The sequence below is a fragment of the Agelaius phoeniceus genome, chromosome 2 (assembly GCF_051311805.1).
Source record: "Agelaius phoeniceus isolate bAgePho1 chromosome 2, bAgePho1.hap1, whole genome shotgun sequence".
Classification (NCBI taxonomy): Eukaryota; Metazoa; Chordata; class Aves; order Passeriformes; family Icteridae; genus Agelaius; species Agelaius phoeniceus.
In genome coordinates, this window is record NC_135266.1 from 39,129,105 (window position 1) to 39,154,863 (window position 25,759).

At 37.0% G+C, this 25,759-nt stretch overlaps 2 protein-coding genes across 6 annotated transcripts in view; one reads left to right on the top strand and one right to left on the bottom strand.

Moving 5' to 3' along the window:
- Positions 1-14,205, top strand: part of FGF14 (fibroblast growth factor 14) — a 380,035-nt gene extending 365,830 nt beyond the window's left edge. For all 5 annotated transcript variants that reach the window (XM_054654603.2, XM_077173512.1, XM_077173514.1 and 2 more), the window contains 2 exons: positions 4,737-4,935; positions 7,454-14,205. In XM_054654603.2, coding sequence (XP_054510578.1) covers positions 4,737-4,935; positions 7,454-7,590 — 336 coding nt within the window. In that variant the 3' untranslated portion in view covers positions 7,591-14,205. The remainder of the gene's footprint in view (positions 1-4,736; positions 4,936-7,453) is intronic.
- ITGBL1 (integrin subunit beta like 1) overlaps positions 11,680-25,759 on the bottom strand; it is a 128,374-nt gene continuing 114,294 nt past the window's right edge. Inside the window, exons 9-11 of the mRNA XM_054627869.2 lie at positions 21,791-21,937; positions 16,913-17,026; positions 11,680-15,401 (exon numbers count right to left, since the gene is read on the bottom strand). Coding sequence (XP_054483844.2) covers positions 15,310-15,401; positions 16,913-17,026; positions 21,791-21,937 — 353 coding nt within the window. The 3' untranslated portion in view covers positions 11,680-15,309. The remainder of the gene's footprint in view (positions 15,402-16,912; positions 17,027-21,790; positions 21,938-25,759) is intronic.

Here is a 25,759-nt window from a genome sequence, read left to right on the forward strand (position 1 = left end):
TTGTGCCCATCTCCAGCAGAGTCCACTGCCTCCTTGTTTGCTGCTGGCTAAAATTCAAGAGGATATCTGCTAGCTTTATCACTTCTGTGACCTGTAACCAATGCCCTTCCTTGATATATTTCAGAATAAAACACAAAGCTAAAGAGGCTTAAAGGTTCAGGACTAGAAGGTAGGAAACTTGTGGGAGCCCTTATTGTTGGTACAGCTGACCATTGCAGAGCCAGGTTATTACGCTGTCCCTCGTGGTGTGCAATGAAAGGTTACTTTTTGTTCAGCCCTGACAGTCCATTATTGGTTTACTGAACAGAAATATAATTTAACACTGCAGGTGTCCATTCAATTTGTAAACAATGTCTGGAAGCTATGTGGCTAGTTGTGTTGTCATGCTAGTTTTGCTTTGTAACTCTGTGGTTCACAGGATATTTCTTCTTTCTGAGAACTGGTATAGGAGAATGCTGTGCTTTGTGGGGTTTATTTTGAGTGAAAAGTCATGACTAAGAATGGATATGTGTAACTTCTATAAACCTAACTAGCTTGAACAAACTAAATTGTAAAATCACAGCAATGGGAAGTTACACTAATAATCCATTCAAATATTTTCAATTACTCAATGGCTTGTGGGACAACTGAGTTTGCTGTACTTTGATTGCTTTGATTTTGAATGATAGCCACTTGCTACAGGGCCATAGTATTGATTGGCATTGAGGCTCAGCTTCATCATGTCAGACCTCAGCTTTTGATTGACAAGAAGACATTACTTGGTAGGGAATTCATCTCAGTTGTCATCTGAATTACTTTCAACAACCCCTTATATCTTTGTGTTGACACCACAAGTAACTTGAGCTCTTTTCAGAAACTCACAGATTTCAGAAGTGGATAATGGCTCTTTTTATTTTATTTCTTTTGTGTTTTGTTCTTATTTGAAAGTAGATTCTGATATCACCACATGATTCCATGAGGTAAAATCCCATCATTTTGAATAGTATAATGCTAAGATCTGGCAATGCTGGTGGGGGCCCCAAAACTAAGAACTCTGCAATGACAGAACTTTTGATTCCACAAGTTTGAGCTCACAATCTTTAATTAGCAATTAATGCTACTGCAACTAGAATTAAAATATCTCCAAATAAGACTCACATCAAGCAAAAATTTGATGAGAATCTAGAAAAATATCCAAGTGAGAATTCTTCTCAGCAAAGTGCAATTTAACATGTCCTTCATTTCTCTGGGACCCAGGAAGCTGTATCAGATTGCACTTCACAGCCAAAACCCATTCCTGGGGTTTTGAAAATTGGCAGCTGGTATACACTTTATTTGTCAAATGTTACTTTGACAGGATAAAACCACTTTTTATATAAAACTACAGGTTAAATCTGGGCTCTGACCTTGACAGAGAAATCCTGAGCACAAATTCTTGTTTGCAAGTCATATCTGGTTTTGCAATTTATTCTTTCACTTCCTAATACAAAATGTCCTGGGATCAAAACCCAAAAAGTCATTCTTGCAGGGAAGATCTAAATTATTCATGTCAGCCAGATGCAGATTTGGATTGCTTCAGGTTGGATACAGATAGGGAGGTAGCCTAGGGGAGTGTCCTCACCACTCCGTTTCCCTTATAAAACACCCTGTACTGCCTCTACTCCAACAATAGGTTTAAATAAAGTCATCCATGGATTATTTTTTTAAAGTCAATGCTATTAGCACATTAGTAATTTTCTGGGAGTTCTCACTGGGTTAAGTCTAAGATATGCAGATCTCGATTTGACCTAGGTACATGCAAAACCAACACCTTAGGTGTTATGGCTACTTTACTGTAGAAAATACAGAAGCAATTTTCAGCCAGCTGAGACGGTGTCTGAGGCAAGACACTTTAGGCACCACTCTTAACTTAGAAATATTCAATTTCACCTAAGCCCCAGGGAAGGGGCCATTTCAGATGTCTTTCCTTAGAGGAACTGGTGTCTGCAGTTTAGTATAGTAATTGTCAGGTGCCTAATTTTCATTAATGAATACTCCCCACACTGCTGGAACTATTAGTCTGTTTTCAAGTAACATATATTTAAGGGGCTTTTTGACTGAGAGTTTAACCCAGGCAGAATAGCCTCCTAATACACTTTATGAATACACTTTATGAGTCCAAAGCTGTTGTCCTACCCAAGGATCTGGAGTATCTGGAGTAGGATAGCTGCAGTAGTTTTAGGCAGAATACAGTATTTGGGTTTGACTCTTCCTTGTACCAAAAAAAAATAAAATCAGACTATTATTATGTTTTTTATAACTACATAGTAGTAATGATGACAGTTTATCCAGTCTATTAGTCTACAACCAGGAGTAGCCAAGTAATTGCATTGCCATAATCTATATTTTTGCGTTTTTTACTTGGTAAAGTAAACCCCTACCACTTCATATACTGTGCACTGTCAGAAACACTACTGCAATGCCAAAGAAATGAGAGAGGAAAGAGACTGGTTTGATTCAGAGAAGGGATATGAATTGAAGGAACCTTGTTTAACTATCAATAATGGATATTGTTAGGGAAAACGTACAAATAGTGTTTAGAGGCAGCCAAGCAGCTCTAGTAGGGAGGAACAGAGAATGACAAACAGCTTTTGTTTATAGCACAAAAAATGTGAGTATTGGCTAAGAAGTAGTGTTTATGGTAATTGAGCTTTACAAGGAAGTAAAACTTCATGGGGAACACAGGGGGTAGCATTTTCAGTGAAGTAGGCAATAAGGAGAGCTGTGTAGGCATTTCCTGATTAGCATCTGCTGTTTCAACAGCCAAGGAACATGACTCGCATGTAAATGCTTGTGCTAGGCTTTAACAGGCATTCCCTCTAGCATGCCTCCCTGCCTTCTGGTTTTATTTTGAGTCTCCTTGAGCCCTACTGTGACTTGAAATCAGTGGAGGAGAAAGGAGAGTAACACAAACAACAGATGTCTTAAAGTTTTGAACAGAGAGAGAAAAAGCCCCATGGCAAAGGAGACTGTGCAGTTAAGGTGTTTTCCTGTCATCAGTATTCAGTGCCTCTAGTACAGTCCCTATTTGCATTTTTGCATGTGTATATATACATATCCCTATATATGCAGTTGGTATGCAGTTGTACACATGGAGGGTAAAGATGTGGTAGTGCAAAAGGATGCCATTGCACAATTCAGATTTGGTTTTGCATCCTGTAAGAGTCGGACCTGTAGACACTAAGTGTACTGGCTGACACAGCCAAAGCAACCTATTTTAGGGCAGGCTCACAAATTATTTCTAAGCTGATCCTGCCTTTAGTTTCTTGCTGCATAAAATACATTATTTTTTTTTTTAGTCTGAAGCTCAAAGACTGGGACTGCTAATAGTATGCCTGGTTTTCTTCAAGACAGCTTTGCTTACAGGTGGTAACTCAAGCCATGGCAGTACAAATACCATGTACCCCACCACATTAGGAGAACTAGATTGTGCACCAAGTGATATTCAGTGCACGTTCAGAAAAGTCTTTAATCTGTGCATTTTGGTATGGGGAACTGTGTCTTTAAGGACTTTGATTTCCAGAAACTAAATCTGTGGCAGAAACAGCTGTGAAATTCTTACAATATATAGGCAGCTGGGGATGGCATAGAGACCCTGAAAATACATTGCCTGCTGGGTGTTAACTCAGTACTGCATGGGGCCAGGAATAAAAAGAAATGGAAAAAAAAATACTGTGAATGGAGAAGTGAAAAGATGTGAAGTTTCCAGATTTTTTTTTTTTTTTTTGCTTTTTGGGAAAGATAACTAAAAGAAATATAAAGAGTATTCAGAGCTGAGAACTTTGAGCTCTGAATCTTAGCAAGCTACTTCCCCCTTTCCCACATCTACCTCCTCTTTTTATGTCTTATTTCTTCTACAGGCTTCAGCAGATGGGTCCACAGACGGAAAATCACATTCACATGGAATGCTATTTTCTTGTGATATTTTAAATGTATATTTATTTGCTTATTAACTTGCTGGGTTTTTTCAAAGAATTTTGTTAATCTCTATCTCAATGGATATTCATACTGTTTATTTTGTTAGTTACTTGTGTTATTAATATATATTTTTTAAAAATTATTTGGCTGCTGGACTACAGATGTTTATGCTTAGATTAACCTATAAAGAGTTTAGGATAACTGCTGTTACTGAATGTGACTTCTGAAAAAAAATTCCAGTTTTGAAATGTTTGCTGAGTATGCCAGTAGGAATTACTATTCTTTGTCCAGAAATTTGTATATCAGAATAGTATTTCCCTGTGGTGGTATTTTCCTGGACTACAGGGAATGCTGAATGTTGGTAGCAGCACCTTAGGCATCAAATATTAGTTGCTGTAAACAAGAGGGAGCCTGCTGCATTCAGTTAAAACAGAACAACTGTTATCTCATTAATACTATTTTTGCATAGACTTTTTTAATCTTTGTAAGTCCATCCTATCAGAGAAAGAAGCATAATAACAATAATTATGCCTGTATTTTAAATAGTGCTTTTATGCCTGTGTGGCTTTCTTTCTGCTTTAAAAATATACTATCTCTGTAGCACAGATGGGTAAACTGAGGCATGCATGGGAAGTGAAATAAGTTCACTGGAGGTCTTTCAAACAAAGACAGAACTCCTGATCTTAAAGCAGAACCTTTTCTTAAATAATATGTAAAACTTATCACGAGGTATTTGTAAGTTAACAAAACAAATCCTGCTCTTTAGAGATACCATTTAACATTTGTTTTTCTTCCCACAGGAACTTTTTACACCAGAGTGCAAATTCAAGGAGTCTGTTTTTGAAAATTATTATGTAATCTACTCATCCATGCTCTACAGACAACAGGAGTCCGGAAGGGCCTGGTTCTTGGGGCTGAACAAAGAAGGGCAGGTCATGAAAGGAAACAGAGTGAAGAAAACAAAACCAGCAGCTCATTTTCTACCCAAGCCATTGGAAGGTGAGGCTCAGTCCATCTCTGGCAGACTCTCCTATGCATCTCACAAGAAGAGGGAGTGGTTTCCGAATTGCCCTTACTCCATATGCACGCCTCACACAGGGACCAATCCCAATGCCACTCCCAAGTTTCATGGAGCAGTTTTGTGCTTTCATGTAGTGATGCTACAAAGGGCATATGTAAAAACATTTTTCCAGGGACTAAGTGGTCATTCTACAAGAAAATAATTTTTTTGTGGAATAGTGCTTCTTTTAAAATATTACATGGTTAGGGCCAAAAAATATTGTGAATCTTACAGTGAGAAAATAATCCTTTCATTAGGCAGTATGAGATAATGAATATTGAAGATTGGGAGTTATAAAGGGAATGGATAAAATGTCAGCATTTTTAAGTAAAAGCTTTCTAATACAAAACACAAAGGTCTCTCTATAAATGATGATGTATTACTATGCCAAGTGGTGTAATGTAAGTTGGTCTTTAAACCAAGTTAGGAGCAAATAAAAATCACAGTAACCTTACACACCATAAATGAAAATTCTCTGAAAAATCCATTAATATCTTGAAACTTTTGTGTTATCCTATGTATTTACATATAAATACATATGTATGTACTTATATGCTGCCTTTTGCTTCTTGTCCTGATGGCACTACTTATTGATTTAATTCTTGCACAAAGCCTCTGAAAATAGTCATAGTCATTCTAAAAATTATCTCATTTCTTACCATCTGAAAACACATACTTGAGTAATGCTTTGGTTAGCAGTCCAATTTCTTTTGATATTTAACTTAAAATCTTTGATTGAACGATCAGTTTGTCAAGCACTTTAGTTTCATCATAAGGAAAGAATCAGAATTAACTTATGTTTATTTGAAGTCAGTTTGATGCCTTTGTGCTTTCCCTGTCTTGTGAAAGTTTACAGTTGTTTCATAAGCTCTGAACCATACTAATAATTTATATCTTGATCTTTTTATATTAAGACTTACAGGGAGGGAATGCCAGTGCATTTTTAAAAGCAATGCAAATTTTTATGTACTAGGAAAGAAGTTAATTTTTAAAAATAATGTTTGGATGATCAGACGTCATCAAAATAGCTCAGACAATGCTTAGAAATAACTTGATTTACATTGCCTATGAGAATCATCAAATATGACAGTTCTGCTACATAATTCCTTACTTTATAGTTCCATTTCATGTTGTTCAATGTGATAATTTTGTAGGTCACAGTGTTATTTCACCAAGCTCTTTTAATTAATCAGCTAAGTGCCCTAAACACATTTATGGGCCACTCTGAAGATATAGATCATAACCAGCCTTATGTACTCCACAGAAGACATTTAATTTCTGTCTTTAAGAAGCTATAAAAGGATTTAGATCATGTCACTGGAAATGTTAGAACAAGTATTTGATTAGTTAATGATGCTATGGGGCCCTTTACATTTATTATGAAACTTCACACCATCGAAGATCAAGGTCAGTACTTTGATGCTCCAGCCTCCTACTCTAATTAGCCAAGGGATGAAGGAATTGTGCTCTCTGTGGTAGCACACACCCAGTCTGGAAATCAGTGTGCTGATTAATACCTTTGACTGCTGTGACACCTCTTTTAACATTGCTCTGATATAAATAAATGCAACTGGAGTTAGGTATAAGTGGAAATATTACCTGATAGAGTGACATGGAAAATGAAATTGAATTATCCAAGAGCATTAATCATTAAGGCAGCTTAATGCTTGAACTGTGTAATTGAATACATGTATTTCCCTCAAAGGATTTGAAGGGGTGAGACAGGAACTGAAGCCAAGGGAAAAACTTCTAATTCCTCTAAGAATTCAGTTAATAGTTTAATTTGGAGTTTTCTGCCCTTCTACATTCAGTGGAGATCAGTGGCTACCGCAAATGTTTTTGGAAATGAGGTGGGAAAACCCCCAAACAACTTTTGTACTCTCCACATATCCTGGACATTTCTTCAGGGCACACCTGAAGAAAAGACCATGGCCAAATTCCTCAAATTTGGAAAACTGATGTACATGTAACTTTGTAGAACTGGACCCTAGCCTAGTCTTGCAATCTATGACTAAGAACACTTAAATCCAGACAACTATATTGTATGATCCCATTTTTTAATTACAATCTGTCTTAACACATTTTACTTCCAAAAGCTCGCATGTTTATTTAATGTTTATTTTAGGGTTGTATATACATACACATGGGTATACACATGTACAATTTTGTGTGCCTTATGCAAAGAAAGAACACTAGTTTTTCATTTCCAAGAAGCTATAGTATCCATTAAATAAGCAAGAATGCAGGCTCCTAATGAATTTTTAACTCAGAGGCAGAAGAAGTGTGAGAATTAGGAGGGTCAAGCAATTCTATCAGTGGTGCAAAACCAGCATCTGTCAAAATAAACAGTGTCCCTGGTATGCAAGAGGAACATAGAAAATTAATCCTATTTGAGATAAACTCTCATATGTTATACATTGTTTAAAATGCTTCTCCCTTTCTCTTCCTCCCCCTCAGTTGCCATGTACCGAGAACCATCTTTGCATGATATTGGAGAAACAGTGCCAAAGGCTGGGGTAACTCCAAGTAAAAGCACAAGTGCATCTGCAATAATGAATGGAGGCAAACCAGTGAACAAGAGCAAGACGACATAGCCAGATCCTCACAGGTGTTGTGACTTTACTGAGTCCCAAGTACAGTTGAGTGATTTATCCTTGCCAGACTTCCCCTCGGCAGTGTCTGTGGATCAGCTTGTGGCAGGTCACCAGCTTGCCCATTCCTGTTTCTGAACTGAGTTGTTGCAAGTGGATAAATCTCAACATGTAGCTCCACCACAACGAGAAGACACCTGGATGAACCAGCTAAACTCAGACCATGGAATGCCCTACCAGATATTGGAATGCCTTTTTAATATCTTTTCTGTGACTGTGACACTTCATGTGAATGACATACTTCACAAGTACACTTGATACCTTGCCTGCTGACAATTGCCCATAATCCCTTTTTGAGTCCAGTTTCAGCAAAATCCATGTGTTTAAGTTCTATTTTGTAGCACACAAATAATCAAGTAATTTCTAGTTAGATGCTGTAAACCTGTGCTATTATGGATTTCTCTTCTTCCCTTTTTTATAAGGCTGCTCGCTCCACTGTTTGTGACCTTTTGCAGGGATTGTGTTTCTCTATAACTTAAGTGTTGCCGGTGGCTTAGTTTTGAAAGCAATCAGGGAATCAGGAAGCCTTCAAAAATCTATTATTAAAAATTATATCTATAAAGAATAGGATCATTGTCTCTGGCTTAAAATATTGATTAAATGTGAATACTCTTTAGTAACAGATACTGTGCTTCTGAGGTTGGCATTAAAGTGGAGGGAAGAGTGTCAAACACAACCAATGGGGAGTTTTCTGAAACGTGTGTTTGGCATCCCTATAGTTTCTTTTTGTGTGTGTGTTTTATACATATCACAGGCTTACTGGTAATGGTAACATTTGCCTTGCCCAGCGAGCAAGACCCACTCATTTTTGGAAAAGTGGGTCCAAAGAATTTTGTAGGCCTTGTAGGCCTGAATTAAGGCTCATTTTTCATCTACTAAATCTTCATTGTTTGAAAAACAACCACCACAAATAAAAGAAAAAAAAGTAAGACTAATCAGAATTGCGCTACCTAAATCCATTTTAAATATAATCCTTTCCTGTTTTTAAGGAACTGAACTTAATGCCATTGTTATTTTTGGCTGAATCCCACACCTACTTAGCAAAGCATGGGCAAGGATGTTGTTGTGTTCTTTTTTGCAGCACCAATGCAAAGGGTAGTTACAAATTATAGTTTAATATTTCTGGTGTTTTAAAAAATGACGTTTTAAAACTGGACATATTACAAAACTTTATTTTTATTTTTAGCTAAGCATGCAAAGTCCAGTCCTATGTATTTCACTGATATCCCAGTATGTACCTCCACCCAGCTTCCTAGGATAACATGCCCACCAAATTGCTAGATTGAAGGTGCCTTGCCTTGATCTCTATATACTGTACTTTCTCTTACATGAACCTAGAAGAAATCAAAAACATCATAAAATTGAAGCCTTGGGTCATATTACCAGGAACAACATCAACCCTTTGAGTTTGTCACTTGTGAACAATTAAGCCAGTGTTGCAGGGGATGAAGGAGGGCAGGGGAAAGATTTAGAGAATGCCACAGAGATGCCACTGAAGTTTTTGCACACTTAGTCACAGGCTTTCAGAAGTTGAAAAATATAGGCACTCTCTGTATGCTTAAGAAGGAATTTGTTTCTTAGAAATGGCAGCAAAGATCAAACTGTATCTCAGTCTGGAAAACTGTGTGGCAACACTCTCATGGCCTCTTGCTGTTACCTTGATATTTTAAGACAAAAAGAGGAAACCATCCGTTCCTTTTTTAGCACTGTATTTCTGGCAATTTGTTTTATCACATCTTTGTGCTGAAGTCCCTGACAGAGACTGCTGATTATTTCAAATTCCCTGTCTGCTCAGCTGAAGAGTCTGATTCAGTCTGAATGAACTCTTCATACTAGTTTTCAAATGTGTTCTGTTTTTATAAGCAACATTTAGTGCACTCTTCAAGGAGGCTACTGTAAAGCTGCTACATTCTAGATAAACTTTTTCTTTTTTCTGTAGGTCAGACTTCTTTTTGTATGTGTGATATGAGAACAGCAAGATAATGCTTGATGTTGGGTCTTTCTAGGGAGGGAATGAGTTAAGCATGAAGCCCTCTATCCATGTAGAGAAAAATAAAATAAAAACCTAATCTAAAACTGTGATAAAAATGCAAAGAAACTTTGACTTAAGACTGTGCCCTTGCCTGCTAGCACTAAATCTGTGTGTGCAGGGAAAAACAACACTTTATTAAAAACTTCAGTGTGCCCTTCTCGTCCCATCTGGTCCAGTGGGATTTGTGCACCATCCCTGAGGAGAAAAAATCAAACCAAAGCAACTCAGATGGCGAGCTGGGGGCTGCAGGACCCAGGAGAGGCAGCAGCCTTGACGCTGCACTGGCAGCCGGCCCCGCCATGGCCCCAGGCCTTCCTGCAACAGTGAGAGGAGAACTTCACAATATTTCAAGTAAGATAAAACAACAGCTGAAGGCTACATTCTCCTCCTGATTCAGGAGGAGGGAATACACGAATTCATGCCCCATTCAGCTGTCTTATACACCCAGTGTAAGAGCCTGAGGAGAGACAGGGCTAGAGACCTGGCTGAGCCATGCAAGGAGGATCTGGTTCATTGCCTGATCCTACATAAACATTATTTTCAACATAACCTTTTGGTCCTGAGTAACTATGATCTGTGAACCAGTTTGGGAGGCTATAATTAAGGGCAGATTTAATTTCTTTAAGCAGTTAGTACATACTGGAAATACAGCTTTTTGCCTTTTTCTTTTCTTTTCTGGTTTTGTTTCTGTGGGCTCAATTCATGAGTGTTTAATCCAATGAATCAATGCCCTGATTTTTTATTTTCCTACAATCTGTTTAAACATAACACAGGTATCTTTGTGCTTTGTTTCCTCCCTTTAATTTTGTCTTGTCTCATCTGTTGCATGGGAAGAGTACGACAAGGATGAACTAACTGCATGTTGTAGGTTGTGTCTGTCAAAGAACTGTTGGTCAGTGTTACAAATTTACATACATATATGCAAAGAGTTTGTCTGCATTGTACAGTTTGTGTTTATTCTTATTTGTTGTATACACAGATTCAACATGATGAATAAAACATTTATATGAAGGCATACTGGAAACCAACAGAAAAGTTTATGTAAGAAGTAGACTGTGCAAAGCATCATTGCACTGGCCACAGGATGGTGAAACTTCATGTAAATAGGTTGGCAAACTCAGTTCTCCCCCTTTACCATGCCAAAGAAAATTTCAGCTCCTTAATATAATACCTCTCTTGCTGTTCTCCAGGATGAGACTTCACCATTTTCTTCCCTCTAAAATTAATTTCGCTGTTAAGTGAAAGCTGTTTTCAACTGTCTGTTACTACTAAAGTACTGTATAGTAAACCTGATGGAATCAATTTGTATTTACAGATTGGGGTTTTTGTACTTACATGTGCAGCTGTCCGTGAATCTGCAGCGTTCCAGGTCTTTTGCATGCTTGCATTGTATTTTGTTCTTCTGGGTTTTCTCTAATCTCTTAGAGACTGTTCACACTGAAATCTAACCTCATCTTGCCATTTTATATGTTAACACTGCACAGTCATTTTCTTCTCTTTTTTGATCTGTATTTCAGCTACAGTTCTATTTGGCAAAATCAGTCACACCTGCACAGTTTTAGAGATCCACTTTTGAGGAGATACGAACTACTTCAACAAAGCACCATTTTGCTGTACTTCAAAAATTTTATAAATTCACAAGAACCCTTATGAGGTTGATCACAAGACAGAGCCTATAGAAGGGTCTCTAGCTCCTTTTAAGTGCTTTGTAGGTCACATAACAGAGTTTTTGCTTCATTTTCTGGGTTTTTTAGCCATTCTCAATTGATTTTTTAATATACTATCATTTTCATAAATGTTGGTTCTTAATAAACCCCTCCCAGGCCCTCCCTTTCACCAGATATAAAGTAAAGCAATTCACTTTGACTATGGTAAATACCTGAAACAATACTAAGAACCCTGGCTTTACATTTATATGTATGGGGAAATTTTTGTCTTGGTTTAAAACTAGTTTAAGCAATGAGGTATGAAAGCAGTTTGGTCCATGCAGTAAAAGCATATCATGATGATCCATCTGTTTATTGCTATAAAGAATACATTATTCAGCTACATTCAAATGGGAATGGAAGCAAAATTAGACTACATAAGAAGGTTCTCTTTCTTTTAAATGGCTCTTTAGATAAATTCATATTTCATGCAATGCATTCTAAAATGTTTAATAACAGGTTTTTTTCTGTGATGACTAATGCAAATGCTATGAATTATTTTTAAAGATGTAATAAATTTTTTTTGTTCAATTATTTAGTCACAGAAATATTCAACTTAGCTTTCTTCATCCCAATATCATTTAGCTGTACCATTTAGCTACCAATTGAGATGTCATTCTGCAAAGAAGCAAGGGCAATATATCAGAAAGTGAGAGCAGGTACATGATTAAATGCATCTATGTGTTTCTAAAAAAGAATAAAGCCAGTGGGGGAAAAAAAAAGGATCACAAGCAGGTTAATAAATTATAGAAGCAAATCAATCCACAGGTTTTTATAGGTGATATTACAGATATGTTATACACAATAGGTGTAATCCTGCAAGTCTATTATAGAAGCAATGGCACACTTCTGGATTGTGTTCTTTCTCACATAAGAAGAAAACAAGGCTATAATATCTTTCTGTTTATAAGGTTTATCAATCTAATCAGTAAAAAGTCCCCATTTATCCAATTTGGTTTTGCCTTTTGCCACAGGCACGGAAGCAGGTTTTTACAGTCACTAGCAGTGAAAAATCAAGTAGTAAGTTTCACTTCCTTATGCCTCTTCCTGCATTTACAGTTTATGTATCTGGAATTCCCATCACAGGGAATGAAACAAGGGAAAAGGATAAAATTTTATTAATACAGCTATTATATTCAAATATGTGGAATAATAATCTTATTCCTTCTGATTTCATCTTTCTAGAGAGGAAATGAGCCACAAAACAGATATGCTGGGTATCACATCACCAGTTACCTCCGCATGAAGAGCAGGGGAAATGTTCAAGCAACATTATAGGAAACAAAAGAAAAATTGGAAAAGAATTAATGTGTACATTCCGTTTTTAGTAGTCTTAGTTAATACTTTCAGGTTTATAGTAATAGCACCATTTTGTTTGGTAATTGCATTTAAAGGAACCACAGAGAGTAGCTGTCTTAGATATTCTGATTTTTTCCGTATGTAAGTTAAAAACAACTTGGATAACCCTTTTTGAAATACTATGACTACATAATCCATCAGTAGTCAAAAAGGTTGGAGCTGATTGGTATAAATAAATCAAAGTAAAAATTACTTTGTATTCTTTAAGTATATAAACTTAAAATTAAAACAAATGACAAAAATGTATCAAATACGACACTGGAACCACCTAAAGAATTGTTCTTTTAAATATGAATGAGTACCTGAAATACCACAGCTGAACTACAATATATGTTTTGATGCCATGAAACAAGTCAAAAGCATCTACTGACACCAGAATAGAGTTTTGATTATGTAGTATTTTCTTAATACAGTATTTAATATAAATGGAAGGAAAGCAAGGAGAACTTTGTATCCTTCGTTGTTTACACTCTGATTCAGCAGATGAATGTATATGCAACAAACCCAGTGATTATGAGATGATTCAGGTCAGTGGTATTCATTATTCATAGATATAAATAAAAGCAACAATTTGTGCTCTCCAGACACTAGGGTTGGAAAAATGCATATATGTTAAAACTTAAGAAAATATTCCTGTAGAGCTCCATGGAGTTTTAGGGTTTTAAGTATAAACATAAATTAAAATTTCGAGATGAATTTCACTTTGAGGATTCTTTATGTGTTATGAATACAGTTTAGAACTCTGCCTGATACTTTGGTAATCTGGTAAGAGAGTAGCTAGCAGCTTTGGGATGTATGTCTAGTTATTTATCTGCATAGCTTATATATAAGTTGGATGTTTGGTAATGGTACTCCCTGAGAATATGGGCTTCACAAGCTTCATTTTTAGAAAGAAAGAATCCAGGTTAAGAGGCAAAAAAAAGTGGTTAAAGTTAAAAAGCAAGCTATATGGGACAGGGGAATAATAAAGCAGTTAAATAAATTAATTTGACATTTTGCATTCTACCCATGTTCTATACCATTGTATTTTCCTATTTCAAAACTGTTCTTTCTAAAAGAAAAGTTATTTCTAGACTAATAATGGAATTTTTTTTTGGTTAATACATAGTTCCATTATTTCTGAGTCATGCACCTCTTCAAAAATCAGGACCTTGGCACCTAAACCACAATGTTAAAGTTTGGTATCTAAAAGAAGTATTTTTGAGCCATTTAATCAATTTATTGCTCAATCATGGTTTCACAAAATGTAAACACTTTTGAAACTAAAATATATAATTTTTTTTTTTTTTTTGCTCTAAAGAATTCAAGGGCTGCCAAATCGACATGTACAAAAAAATAAGAGACTCATATGTAAATAAGTTAGGGAAGTCCCAATAGTTGTGCATCGTTCATAACTCAATGTGAATTTCACACTGAGCAGCATTTCACCATTGGAAAATAAAAATAAAATTTTTGTTCATACCACTGCTTTGTTTGTATTTACTGTATTAAAACTTTAATTACTTTGTCAACATTGCCCAAACATCTTTGGCTGAGTCCAAGCTACTGCATAGCACAGATGATTTTTCAAGTCAGTTGATGTTAAGGTTCCCTATTTCTACAAATGCAGTTAAATTCAGTGAATTCCACGTGTGACAGGGAAATCTGTCCTGAATAGTGATTTCTAAGAGTAAAATCCTAAAAGTTACTAATATTAAAAAATTTGCTTTACATGTAGGAGGCAGCTGTAGATATGTAGAACAGTACAAGTACATGTGAGTTGCAGAATATATATGCAGAATAGGCAATCATACTTTTATATCTTTATTCGTTTTGCTCCATATGTTTCTATAGGTTATGTATTTTAAAGTATTGTAATATGTAGATTAGATAACCAACTTTCTGACATATCAACCACAGAAACTAAAAGTTCTCCTGTGGAAAAGGTTCCCATTCAAACATTTTGGGTCTTTAGTCTATGAGTGTCACCTAATTGGACCTCAGTTACACAATTGACCAAATTCAAAAATCATTAATATTATATCTATAATATTTTCTCTCAGTTTATGAGTTGGTTTATAATCAGGACTATTGGAAAGAAAAGAAAAGGGACAAATAATGTATTTTTCAAATACCATAAAACAAATCAAACTAATTATTTGACAGTATTTCACCAGTGCTACTCTTCTACAGGTGAATTGTTGCATACTGACAAGGAGACGTGACACCCAAGTAAATAATGTTGAAGAAAGGGTCTTCTTATACCTTTGCCTCAGGTTGCTCAAAGAAATAGTCATTACAGGTATAATATCGGTTCCACTGAATTTACAAAAAAATCTCTGGAGAAGTTCCATAGGGCCAATATTTTATGACTTCACCCTCTAGAGCTTGGGCTGTCGTGCTCCCTTGTTTAGTTTTCTGATGCATTTCTTTAATGAGCAGATCCTCAAATGTGTTCTAAGGTATTTACAACCATGTATGTGTGCGTTCATGCATACCCACACACAGATACTTCTGAAATTAAATCTCCTAGCAGCCTAAGGAAAAAAAAACAAAAAAACCCTCCTCAATCTTTGACATCCTCCATTAAGGGTATTCTCTCCCCAGCCAGATTTCACAAGCATTTCCATTCCATCCTTCCCAGCACTCACAGTTTCCACAGCTACAAACACCGTTACCTAGAATAGAATGAATAAAGGACAATTATAATAATTGAAATCTACTACATTAAAATGTGTTTTATGGGAAGTAAAAAGCTATGCTAAAGTAGATGTATTGTTCCTTTATTGTCCCCTTTTTCCTTTGGAAGGAAGCAATTACTGTACCATTGCATTAAGAAGCCATCCCACACCTATACTTACATGGCATTAATAGCATGTTCTCAATAATTCCATCAGCAGTATTGCAAATATTGAAATTGTGTATGGTGAAGTGTAATTTTGTACACTTCACAGTGTTTGTACCCAGCTGGTGAGGCTAAGTGTTCACACTGTGCCTCCAGGTACAAAGAAAAACAAGATTAACTATTATTCATAAAGAAAAAGCCATTAAAACCTATCAACAGAATAGCAATTAAACCATGGCTTTGAGCATGAAAAACTTTAAACCTAAAATCTCAGAAGTGCTATACAAATAAATCCTATCTCAAACTCTGTGTTAAGTGAAAAATGTCCTGGCCCTATTTTGCAGCAGTGGAACAGCTGAGACCCACCTATTAATTTTATTTAAATTGGGGTCATATTTTTATGACCCTTGGATGCTGAGTTTGAGACCTCTATAACTTTTGTATCTACATAAACTCCTCTTCCTTCTGACTTTATGAAGATCCATGATTAGGCATTAGAGCTACAGATAAGGCTCCTGTTCATGTTATACTGGCTAGTTGTCTCCAGAAAATGACCCTTGCTAATGGGGCTAGCTGGAAGACACAATTTACTAGTGTCAGTCTTCCCACTCTCACTCTAATTGGCTTGCAGAGTTCTTCCACATCTAATAATTGCTCAGCAAAGATTTTCTAAAATTAAGATTTGTAACAGGAAGCAGCCAGTGAGTTAATTTAGCAATTCCCATGTTGCTTCTTGTCACTACGCTTGTCACAAGGGTTTGTTGGCAGCTTGCCCATTTCCATCGACATCTGCCACCTGCATATTCAGACAATACTAAGGTGAAGCTGCTTGAATCATTTACCATCACATCACAAGAAAAGCTATCAGCTCTTCCAGCCTCCCACCGACAATTGTCTGATTGCTAGGAAGCTCTCTTAACCCACACAACTATGCCCCTAACCTGTAAAAATCTATTTTACTAACCCACCAGTGAATTTTGTCTGTGACTTAAAATGCATTACACACATGGAATGTCCAGTAAAAGAACAAAGGCTAAGGAAACCATAATGATGGCACTGTGTTCCTTGCCAAAACCCAGTAACTTGTAGTCTATTGCAGAGAGAATTGTTGATAGATTCCATAGCTGGCTTACTTATTTAAATTCACACTCAGGCTTTTAACTGTTGTTTTGAAACCTTATGTTGATCATTGCACTGCATGAAGAAACAATTACAGCAGGTTTGAATAACCAGCAAATGTGCTTCCTCCATCAGTGGGGAAAGGAGAAGCTGGGCTTTGTCTAACATAATTCCCATCAACTCAGTTTGTTTCCTGAAGCAATTAAGTGTTAGCCTGTACTGCACCTGTGCAAATGAGACCATCATGTTTGTCACAGTCTCTGTCATCGCATTCACAGAAATCACCCGAAATGTACCATTCCTGGGGTGAACAGATGCACTTTCCACAGTGGCAGGAGCCTGAAATCACAAAAATTATTACTCACAGTCAAAGAGTACTGGCACATTCAGACTAGAAAATAACAACCAAAGTCACACATATGCACACATACGCACACGTGCATGTGCACAAAATCCTGCCTAAAAGGCTGTTGCATAAAAGAAAATAATCAAGCTAAAAGGCTTTTGAATGAAAGGCTTCTGTTTGCATGAGTTGGAGTATGATGGGATGTTACTACTAATAGCTTTGATCCTGCTATTTAAATTAATCAGGACTCACATTTTGAAGATTTCTTTTGGTTTTAGAGACCTACAATCAGGGCTTCTCTCCGCAGTAACTTCTATTTTACTTTTTTTGTACTAGCAAAGTTCAAATTGTCCCCAAACTGTTGTTACTGAAGGCAGTAAAATCACACCCAGGAAGAAAACAGTCTTCCTCATCTAAAGCTTTTAGGGGTGAGCTCACAAAGGACCAGCAGTGCCCAAGACTAACATCTATAGACCCCCAAAATCCTCACCACCATGAATGAAACTTCTCCACCTCCCTTGGACTTACTGAACATTTGCTCAGGTCAGAAAAAGTTTGTGCACGTAATGGCAGCTCAGCAATTGTCTCGTTCCTGCAGTGTGCCCTAACAACACTTGTTGGGACAAGCTGTTCTTCTCCTCAAGGATGTCAGGCCACACCTTCACAGGCAAAGCAGGGACTGTGGGGTCAAATTCAGGCGATGCCATAACCCACAGAGCACCAGGAACCTCCCTTGAAGAGAAGACTCTGAGATGTCCTTACCCTAAGGAGAAGGTTCGTGGCTCTGAATTGTGGAAAGTGACAGGTGCCCCTGGACAATCATGCATCAGGAAGCCTGAGAAGTGTGTGAAAGAGGCTTTTCTGCAACTAGAAATGCCACAAGGAGATGGTAATTCCTCCTGAATGATTCCAGCATTTGGCTGAAGAGACTTGGCTTTTACAGATCTCATCTTCAGCAGCCTGGCCCTGTGCAGATTTCATGCACTTAAACACTGAAGTGGGGATCTTACTAACTGCTAAGCAAAAATCATTTTATGGATCTAGCCCTAAGAAGGGGTAACAGCAGAAATCAATGTTAAAAAAAATGTAAAAAACCCAGATTAATTATAGCAAAGAATAGGTGCAAAATTTTAATCTGTGAGGGGCTGAGTTAAAAAAAAATCTCACAAAAGAAGCTGTTGACCTTTTACAGAAGATGCTTATAAATGAGTTAAATTCACATGAAAATCCTGGCCTCCTGCAATATTTCCAGAATCATTCCATTAAAAAGTCACCAATGTGTTGAATGCATTATTACAGAAAAAAATATATAGAAGGAAGCTTGGTTATGTCAGAATGTAACCTAAAAAGGATTCATGGGTTACTCAACAGGGCCTGAGCCAAAGCCTATAAAATCATGCTTTTCCATCTTCCCACTTCTTTCGGTGACCTCTGAATAAAATCCATAGTAATAATCCTAATACATTTAAAGAAAAAAAGTTGCATCTGTTGAGAGCAACAAATTTTCCCTTCCTTTTCCCATAAATACTGAAGCTTAATTCTTGAAAACTTCAGAACAGTCTCAGCAGAGTATCTGATTTGTAATTAAATATGTAATTTAATGCTTATTTCGAATTCACAAAAATTAACTCATTGCCTAATTTTAGGGAAATGCTTTAACTTGTAACATATGGAACATGTAAATATATTCAGGAAGAGCTAGTGATTAGAACATTTGAGGATGGAAGTATTTGATTAAGCATCTACTTTTTCTGTGGGTTCTGAGTGTTGCTTACAGGGCCACTGGCATAGAAAATACTGACATTCCCTACAAGGATCAAAAATGCTGTTGTATAAGGAGGCTGTGGAGGACAGCAGACGTATCATAGGCTTGCTCTATAAGAGGTACACTAAGATATACTTGAGGGCAATTTCAACCAAATACCTCTGATTATACAAACTGCAAGGTACTGACATCTGAAAATAATGAGGAATAGTATGAGGATTTTAGTGAAATTACAGCAGTTATTAAGAGTATTACTCTGTAAGAAGCCTGAAGTGATTCTGCATCAGCAAGCACTGATCCTGCCACTGAGGGATGCCCACGATGTTTAAAACCATTTTGCAGAAGATGCAGCAAATTTAACACCAAGTCAAGCAAGGAAGATAAGGCTCCAAAATGCAAAATCTGTTAGGGAAACAAATGTATCAAGTGTGCTCCCTGAACAGGGCATGCTGCTCTGGGAGGCTCCTCAGTTTAATTGAGTCCAATGAGTTGCAGGGTGTTTCCTGGGATCCCAGCCAGCTCCTCTCGGATGGGATTTGGCTCATTACCTTGCCCACATCCTGCACCATTACAGTCACCATGTACAGCCCTATCTTTACTGCCAGGGAGGCAGCAGCATGGTGGGTGTTGCTGTTTTCCTTGGGAAGAGCTTTTGCTACAGGTGGCACAGTCAGCGAGCCAAGATTCTGAAAACAGCCTAGGAATGTGGATGCCCAACTTTGCTTATATTAGCAGAGTGCAATTTTCTGATAGTGTTCAGCAGTTATCTGCTGAAAACCAGGACTCTTCACAGTCTATTAAAACCTATATACAGAAACTCAAGCTATCCTCAGTCCATTTAACACTTGAATATCATGGCTAGGTTTCCAACAAAAATGGAAAAACCACCATTAGTGCACAGGTTTGAAATTCCCTTTTATTTGACCAGTAATCATTTTTTTTTTTCACTGTAATGAATCAGAAAGAAAAATTTTCCATTTTGGTTCCTGGATAGTGCTTCACTATCTATGAACAGTGTTCTAAATTATGAATATCCAGTAAGACATGATTTCCAGACACATATCTTAGCATCAAGAACAGATCTGGAAAGAAAAAAAAAAAGGGAAAAAAGGAAAAAAATAGCATTGCAGCAAAATTAATAATAATTTAATATATATAATTTATAATTAGACTGTCTTTGCCTGTGATTCCCATCCTGCTCGGAGAAGAGGAAGGAGATAGTAGCCTCCTTGGATGTTTACTGGCCACACACTGCTGTAGATGTCTTATGGAGGTGATTTCTCTAATGTGTGCTCAGGGGCCAAAGAAATTATTTCCCCCAAAGGAAAAAAAAATAAAAAAATCCCACCACTCTTTCTGTGTATGGATTTAGGGTCACAGAATCACAGAACGGGTCGGTTTGGAAAGGACAACACTAGAGCACCTTTCAGGCTGCTACAGATTATAAAAGTGACCAGATCCCAAGACAGGCCCCAGCAGCATAGCCAACAGAGGTAAAAAATTCTTGATACCTGCAAATTCCTAATGGATTATCTACTCCCAAAGCCTCAAAGTAAATGGTACCCTTGCAACACATGTTCAAAGCTAATTGTCCTCATAGTAAGACCCCAGGCTGGAATAACTGTCATCAGCCATCCTTAGAAAAAGATAGCAGATAATATGAATATTTTAAAAATCAACATAATTTTTCATGTTTATACTTATACAGAATCTTACATAGTGCATTTTATTGGTACCAAGCATATTGCTTCACCTTCCTGCTTTATATAAAAAAATCTCAGCGAGGCACACATTAAGAGAAAAAAGGTCAGCTTCTGCAGTAAAACAGAGTAATTTCTATTTCTCATTTCTGTAACTCACTCACTCTTACACATATACTAATTTAAAGGTAGTCCCATCTGGAAAAAAAAGAGAAACAGTGCAACTTTCTTATTTTTTATGACACTGCATCAACTGAGGGGGAAAAAGCCCCAAAACAAAATTAAATGGTGCAATAGGGAGAATTCTGATAAGTGATAATACAGATAGTTGAAGCCTGGGCTGGAAACCCCATTTAAATTTCCTCTGCACTGAAATTAAAGTTACCAAAGGGAAAACTGGAAATCCGCCTGTTGTAGAGGGCTCCTAACTGGTTTTTCCAGCTGGCAGATTTCTTTCCTGTCTATGCAAGGGACATACAAATATAGGAAATGACACACAGAGTCTGGATTGAACGCATTCTAGCCTCCAACCAGTCTTTTTTTGTCTATTCTCCTTCAGACATATTATATACAAAAATAGGCAATTTGCACTACGGGGGAGCTAAAAAGCCCTCTTTCCATTAATGCAATTTCCTAGCCTGAAAGACTGCAAGGTAAGAACCTCAGAGAACAATTTCAGATAATTATCAAGATTTTCTAACTTTTATTCTTCCCTGTGGCAATCTTTTTTAGAGCTGAACTGAAGCTGATGCAACCAGATGAATGAAAATTAGTAAATGAGAAAGTTTATAGGATTCATTTGTGGGGGTTGCAGACATCTACTTTTCCTTTGCAGCTGTTTTGGGGAGCAGAGGAATTAAGGGTACCAAATTGCTTTTAAACACTTTCCTCCACATACTGTTGTCCAATATATTACATTTGCCATCTTCCCCACTGGAGTGTTACTGTGGGTAGTGCCCTTTTTCCCCAGAGTGGAAGGAGCAATAACAGTTAGTTTATAATGTGCAGCTGTTCCCCACAGACCATCAGCTAAACACATACAGGAAATTATATGCTACAAACAAATTGCATAGGAGAGCAACGCTGCTGAACGAGTACGGCTGGGGTGGGTGACTGACAAAATGGATGCAAGTGCATTACAGAGCATCCTTTAACATCCTTCTAATAATGAGTGCCTTTCAAAGAGAGGGTTACTGAACAACAACCCCCTGCCATGCACATTAGTCTTCCAGAGGGTGATTATTTTCCTCTGTCAGGCACTGACACAGGGTAGCTCAGCTGGCAGATCTTACCCTTCCCGGAGCACAATATGCCATCCGCTGACTCGCAGAGACTTCTGCTCTCCTCCTCCGTCATGTTGCACTTCCTTGAGTGCTGGCACAACTTTCCAAACCACCCATCCTGGCAAATGCATCGGCCACATGAGCAGATACCATGGCCTGTAATGACACCAAGGTTGGTGATGAGCAAGACAAGCAGAAACCTGTCACTGTGGTTGCTGTGACTGTGGTCACAGTGTCAGACCTCTTCAGTATGAAGTGTGTGCTATGGGATAGACAGACTGATGGGTGGACAGCACCCAGCATCCCTTCCCAGCAGGATGGCCTTCTCCAGTTCTCTCCTTCTTGTGTTAAAAAGGGTGCCCTAATGATGTGCAGAAAACAAGTGAGGGATAGCTCAAGGAAACCCTAGAAGCCATAACTCACACTTTAAAGAAGGGAGGGGAAAGACAAAATAGAATTTTAAAGCAATTATTTGCAAAAAGGTTAATAAAAAATTGAAAATAGGTTGAATAATAAGCTGAGTAGAAAATTTGGCCAGGAAGAAGGGAAAAGTGTCAACAAATATAGAGAAGAATATAGGAATGGTGAATTGAAATAAAAGAAGAAATATCTCCCAGCCAGAATTACATTTTTCAGCTTTGAATAATATTTCTGCATCAGAGACAATAATTCCTTAGCTAATTAGTTACAAGGGAAGCAAACACACACATTTTGCCCTATCGTATCTTCTGTGTAGGGCAAGGGGGGAGAAAAGAAGGGACTGAGATAATTTGGGAGCATGGACTGGGAAGAAGGGAACAAGCTGTAGGAGTATCTGGGAAAGCAAGGAGCTGTGGGATGCAGGGAAGCAAACCAGCTATTTAGTTTTCCTGATTAGTGGATTTCTCATGAGCCTCCAGTGCAATTTGATTTTGTAAACTGAGAGGCAACACTGGTAGAAGGCCAGAGGAGAGACAAACTTGGTAGTTTGCTGAAAGTGAAATTCATTCAAGTATACTGATAGTCAAATACCTTAAAAGTTTTCATTACAAAAATACTGGGAGGTCCAAAGTCTTGGAGTTGTCATTTTCAGCATCTAAATATTCAGATTAATTTTTGTATCCCAAACAATGTGTTGATTTTTGAGGTTTTTTTATCATATTACATTATTGATGCCTATTATATTTTGATCATATTTATCATATTAAAGGCTCAGTTAACGATGACACAGTCTTATTATGACAGTATTTCTACCCACTTCTAAAAATTTTTACCTAGCAATGATAAAAGATTGATGCTACTTGAACTTTTGTGTCAGAATGGGAAACAAGAACAACCGTATGACAACCCAAAATACAAGAGATAGAAAACAAGCATATGTACTTTGCTATATGCTCCTTCCAGACAGGTGTCATGCAATTGTCTATGAACTAACTAAAATAAAGCTTCTGTCAGAGTATTTTTATCGACCTTATTTATTTTAAATTAGTAACATAGAGATTAGAACTCAGATAAATTTAGCTAATTAAGAGCAAAATATACAACTGGATGCCACTGCTGGAAAATTATTTCTGAAGATCCAAACCCCTCTACTCTTTTAGCAGTGAATAGTAAGAAATCCATAACAATTTCACTGAGAAAATAATTTTAATGCATTTTTCTCTCAGTCATTATGTGGTACTGAATGAAGAGACTGATCATATCTGTAAAGCATTTACACAAGTCAAATAAAAAGGAAATGAATAATCTATACATTTGCAGCAAACAGAGCTTGCAGTTTAGCACAGAAAACTTGACTGGCACTTTTCTGTAAAGGAAATTTCTCTCTTCCTTTATGCCATATAAATTTTCAAAACATAAATGATTCTTTTGTCTCAAATAATCCATTAAAAAAATAATATTTGCTCCTAGCTGACACCAGCTTGGGCAGCTGCAGCTTTCTGGATGCCTCATCCACTGAGGTGGCAAGTGTACAAGAGTTCAGCCCACTGCTTGTTACATCTCAGCTATCTCATGTGAGTGTGGTAGTCTGAGAACAACTGCTTTACATGGTCTACTTGTGAATAGCCTCCTCGCAAATCACAGAAGGAAGGGGTAATCTGAATAGTTAAATCACTATTTTATCATGTTAAGCAATTCATTTTGGCTGGAGTTCTTCAGTTAGAGATTTTTCTTACCCCTAACTATACAGATTAAGCATGTATACTGAGAAGTGTTGGTCTATCAATATTTCAGATCTAACAGAAAACAGTTAAAATCACAAACAAACTGCATTTTAAATGCTTATTCATAAAAAGCTATGTTAATGAGCTTTAAATAATCAAAAATGTTTTAAAAATTTATCTCAAAGAGTAAAGACTGTGACGTGGGAGAGGCAAAGAAGACAAAAAAGATGGTGCCAAATACTCTGTCATTTTCCTTAGAATTATAACTCAAATAACCACAAGATTTAACTGTGAAATATGAATTCAGCAAAAAAGCAAGATGTGGCAGATTACTAGCAGGGGCTCATTATAACCCAAATCAGCCCGAACCAAACTGGGCACCATGATGAATTATTTCTTCCCAGGCCTGGAACTGAAATTGTGTTGTTGTTGGAAATTTTGGTTTAGGATTACTCATGCAGCTGTTGTCGGTGTTCCCCAAAACCTGCAGAATCATTTTATAATACAAAAGGCACCACTACAGGGGAGCACCAACACAATGAAAAATGGAAGTAATCATTACAGAGGAAACTGGTTCTTATTTACAGAATAGCCATTACAAACAGATGATGTTCCTGAAGGGCAAACTGAGGCCAGACCCAAGCACAATTTGGCATCTCAGGAACAGAAGTTTCTCAGACTAATACAAGTAATGTATCTCATGTATTTTAAATGAATGAGAAATAAAAAGTTTTAGAAGTGTAATAAGAATATGAAAAATTGCAGCATAACACAGGATACCTGATATAGAACACCCAGAAAATGAAACAAATATTTTTTGTTGTATTTAAATAGGAACAGGATTTCCATTTTTATTTTTTCTTCTAAATCACAGAACTTTCCATTATATTATTAACAGAAGAGAATATTAAACCACATATATCTGCAAGAAATATTTCAAGGTGAGCAGGCTTCATTACCCTGCCCAAATATGCTAAATGAGATGCTAAAAATGTTCTTTGAACACTGATTTTTATTTTTTGTTTTTTATTGAATACCAGAAGGCCAGAACAGTTGTAACAACTGCAGCTGGAGAAACCTAATATAGATGTGAATTAAAATACTGACTGCCTACTACATTTTCAAAGTAGGTCAGTTAGTCTTGTCTAAGTCTAATGAAGGTGGACTGTGGCTCCAGTTTGAGTAGCACAACAGTCAGGCAGTCCAGTAGCACCTTCAAGTGAAACACTGCAGCAAAAAGGGCCAATGTCATTCTCACATCTACCTACATGGAGAAAAGTGAGGAGGAGCAAAATTATAGCACTGATGAGATGGTGTTAAAGTCCTGCAACTCTTTGATATCCATGTTTGAAGAGATTTTGGCAAAACTTGGAAGGGTACTAAAAAGTTCTGAGGAATTCAGAGGGTATCAGAAAAGGTATTCTCAAAGTTCCAGAAAAAGACAAAGCGAGAGAAAACCTGACACAGACAAAATCATGTAAGAAATGAACCAGCATTTCAAACAAGGGTGATGACTATTGGAACAAACTTTCAAGTGATGTTGGCATGGGCTTAATGTCTTAAGAGTTCTGAGAGCATGGCCTGCTCAGAGACAGGCTCTTGCTGCACAAAATGCACAGAATTCAATGTGGGGGAAGCATGGGAATAGTGTAATGGCTATTTAAAGCCTAATAAAAGAGCTCAACAGAAAAGCACCTTTTGGATTCACAAAATTAATATCTATTAATCAACTTGAATGTTAATGTACTAGCAATTTCTTTATTGCCCATTTGAGCAGAAAAATTAAATTAAAATGTTTTTTGCAAACCTGAATCATATTTTATGCTATCTGAAA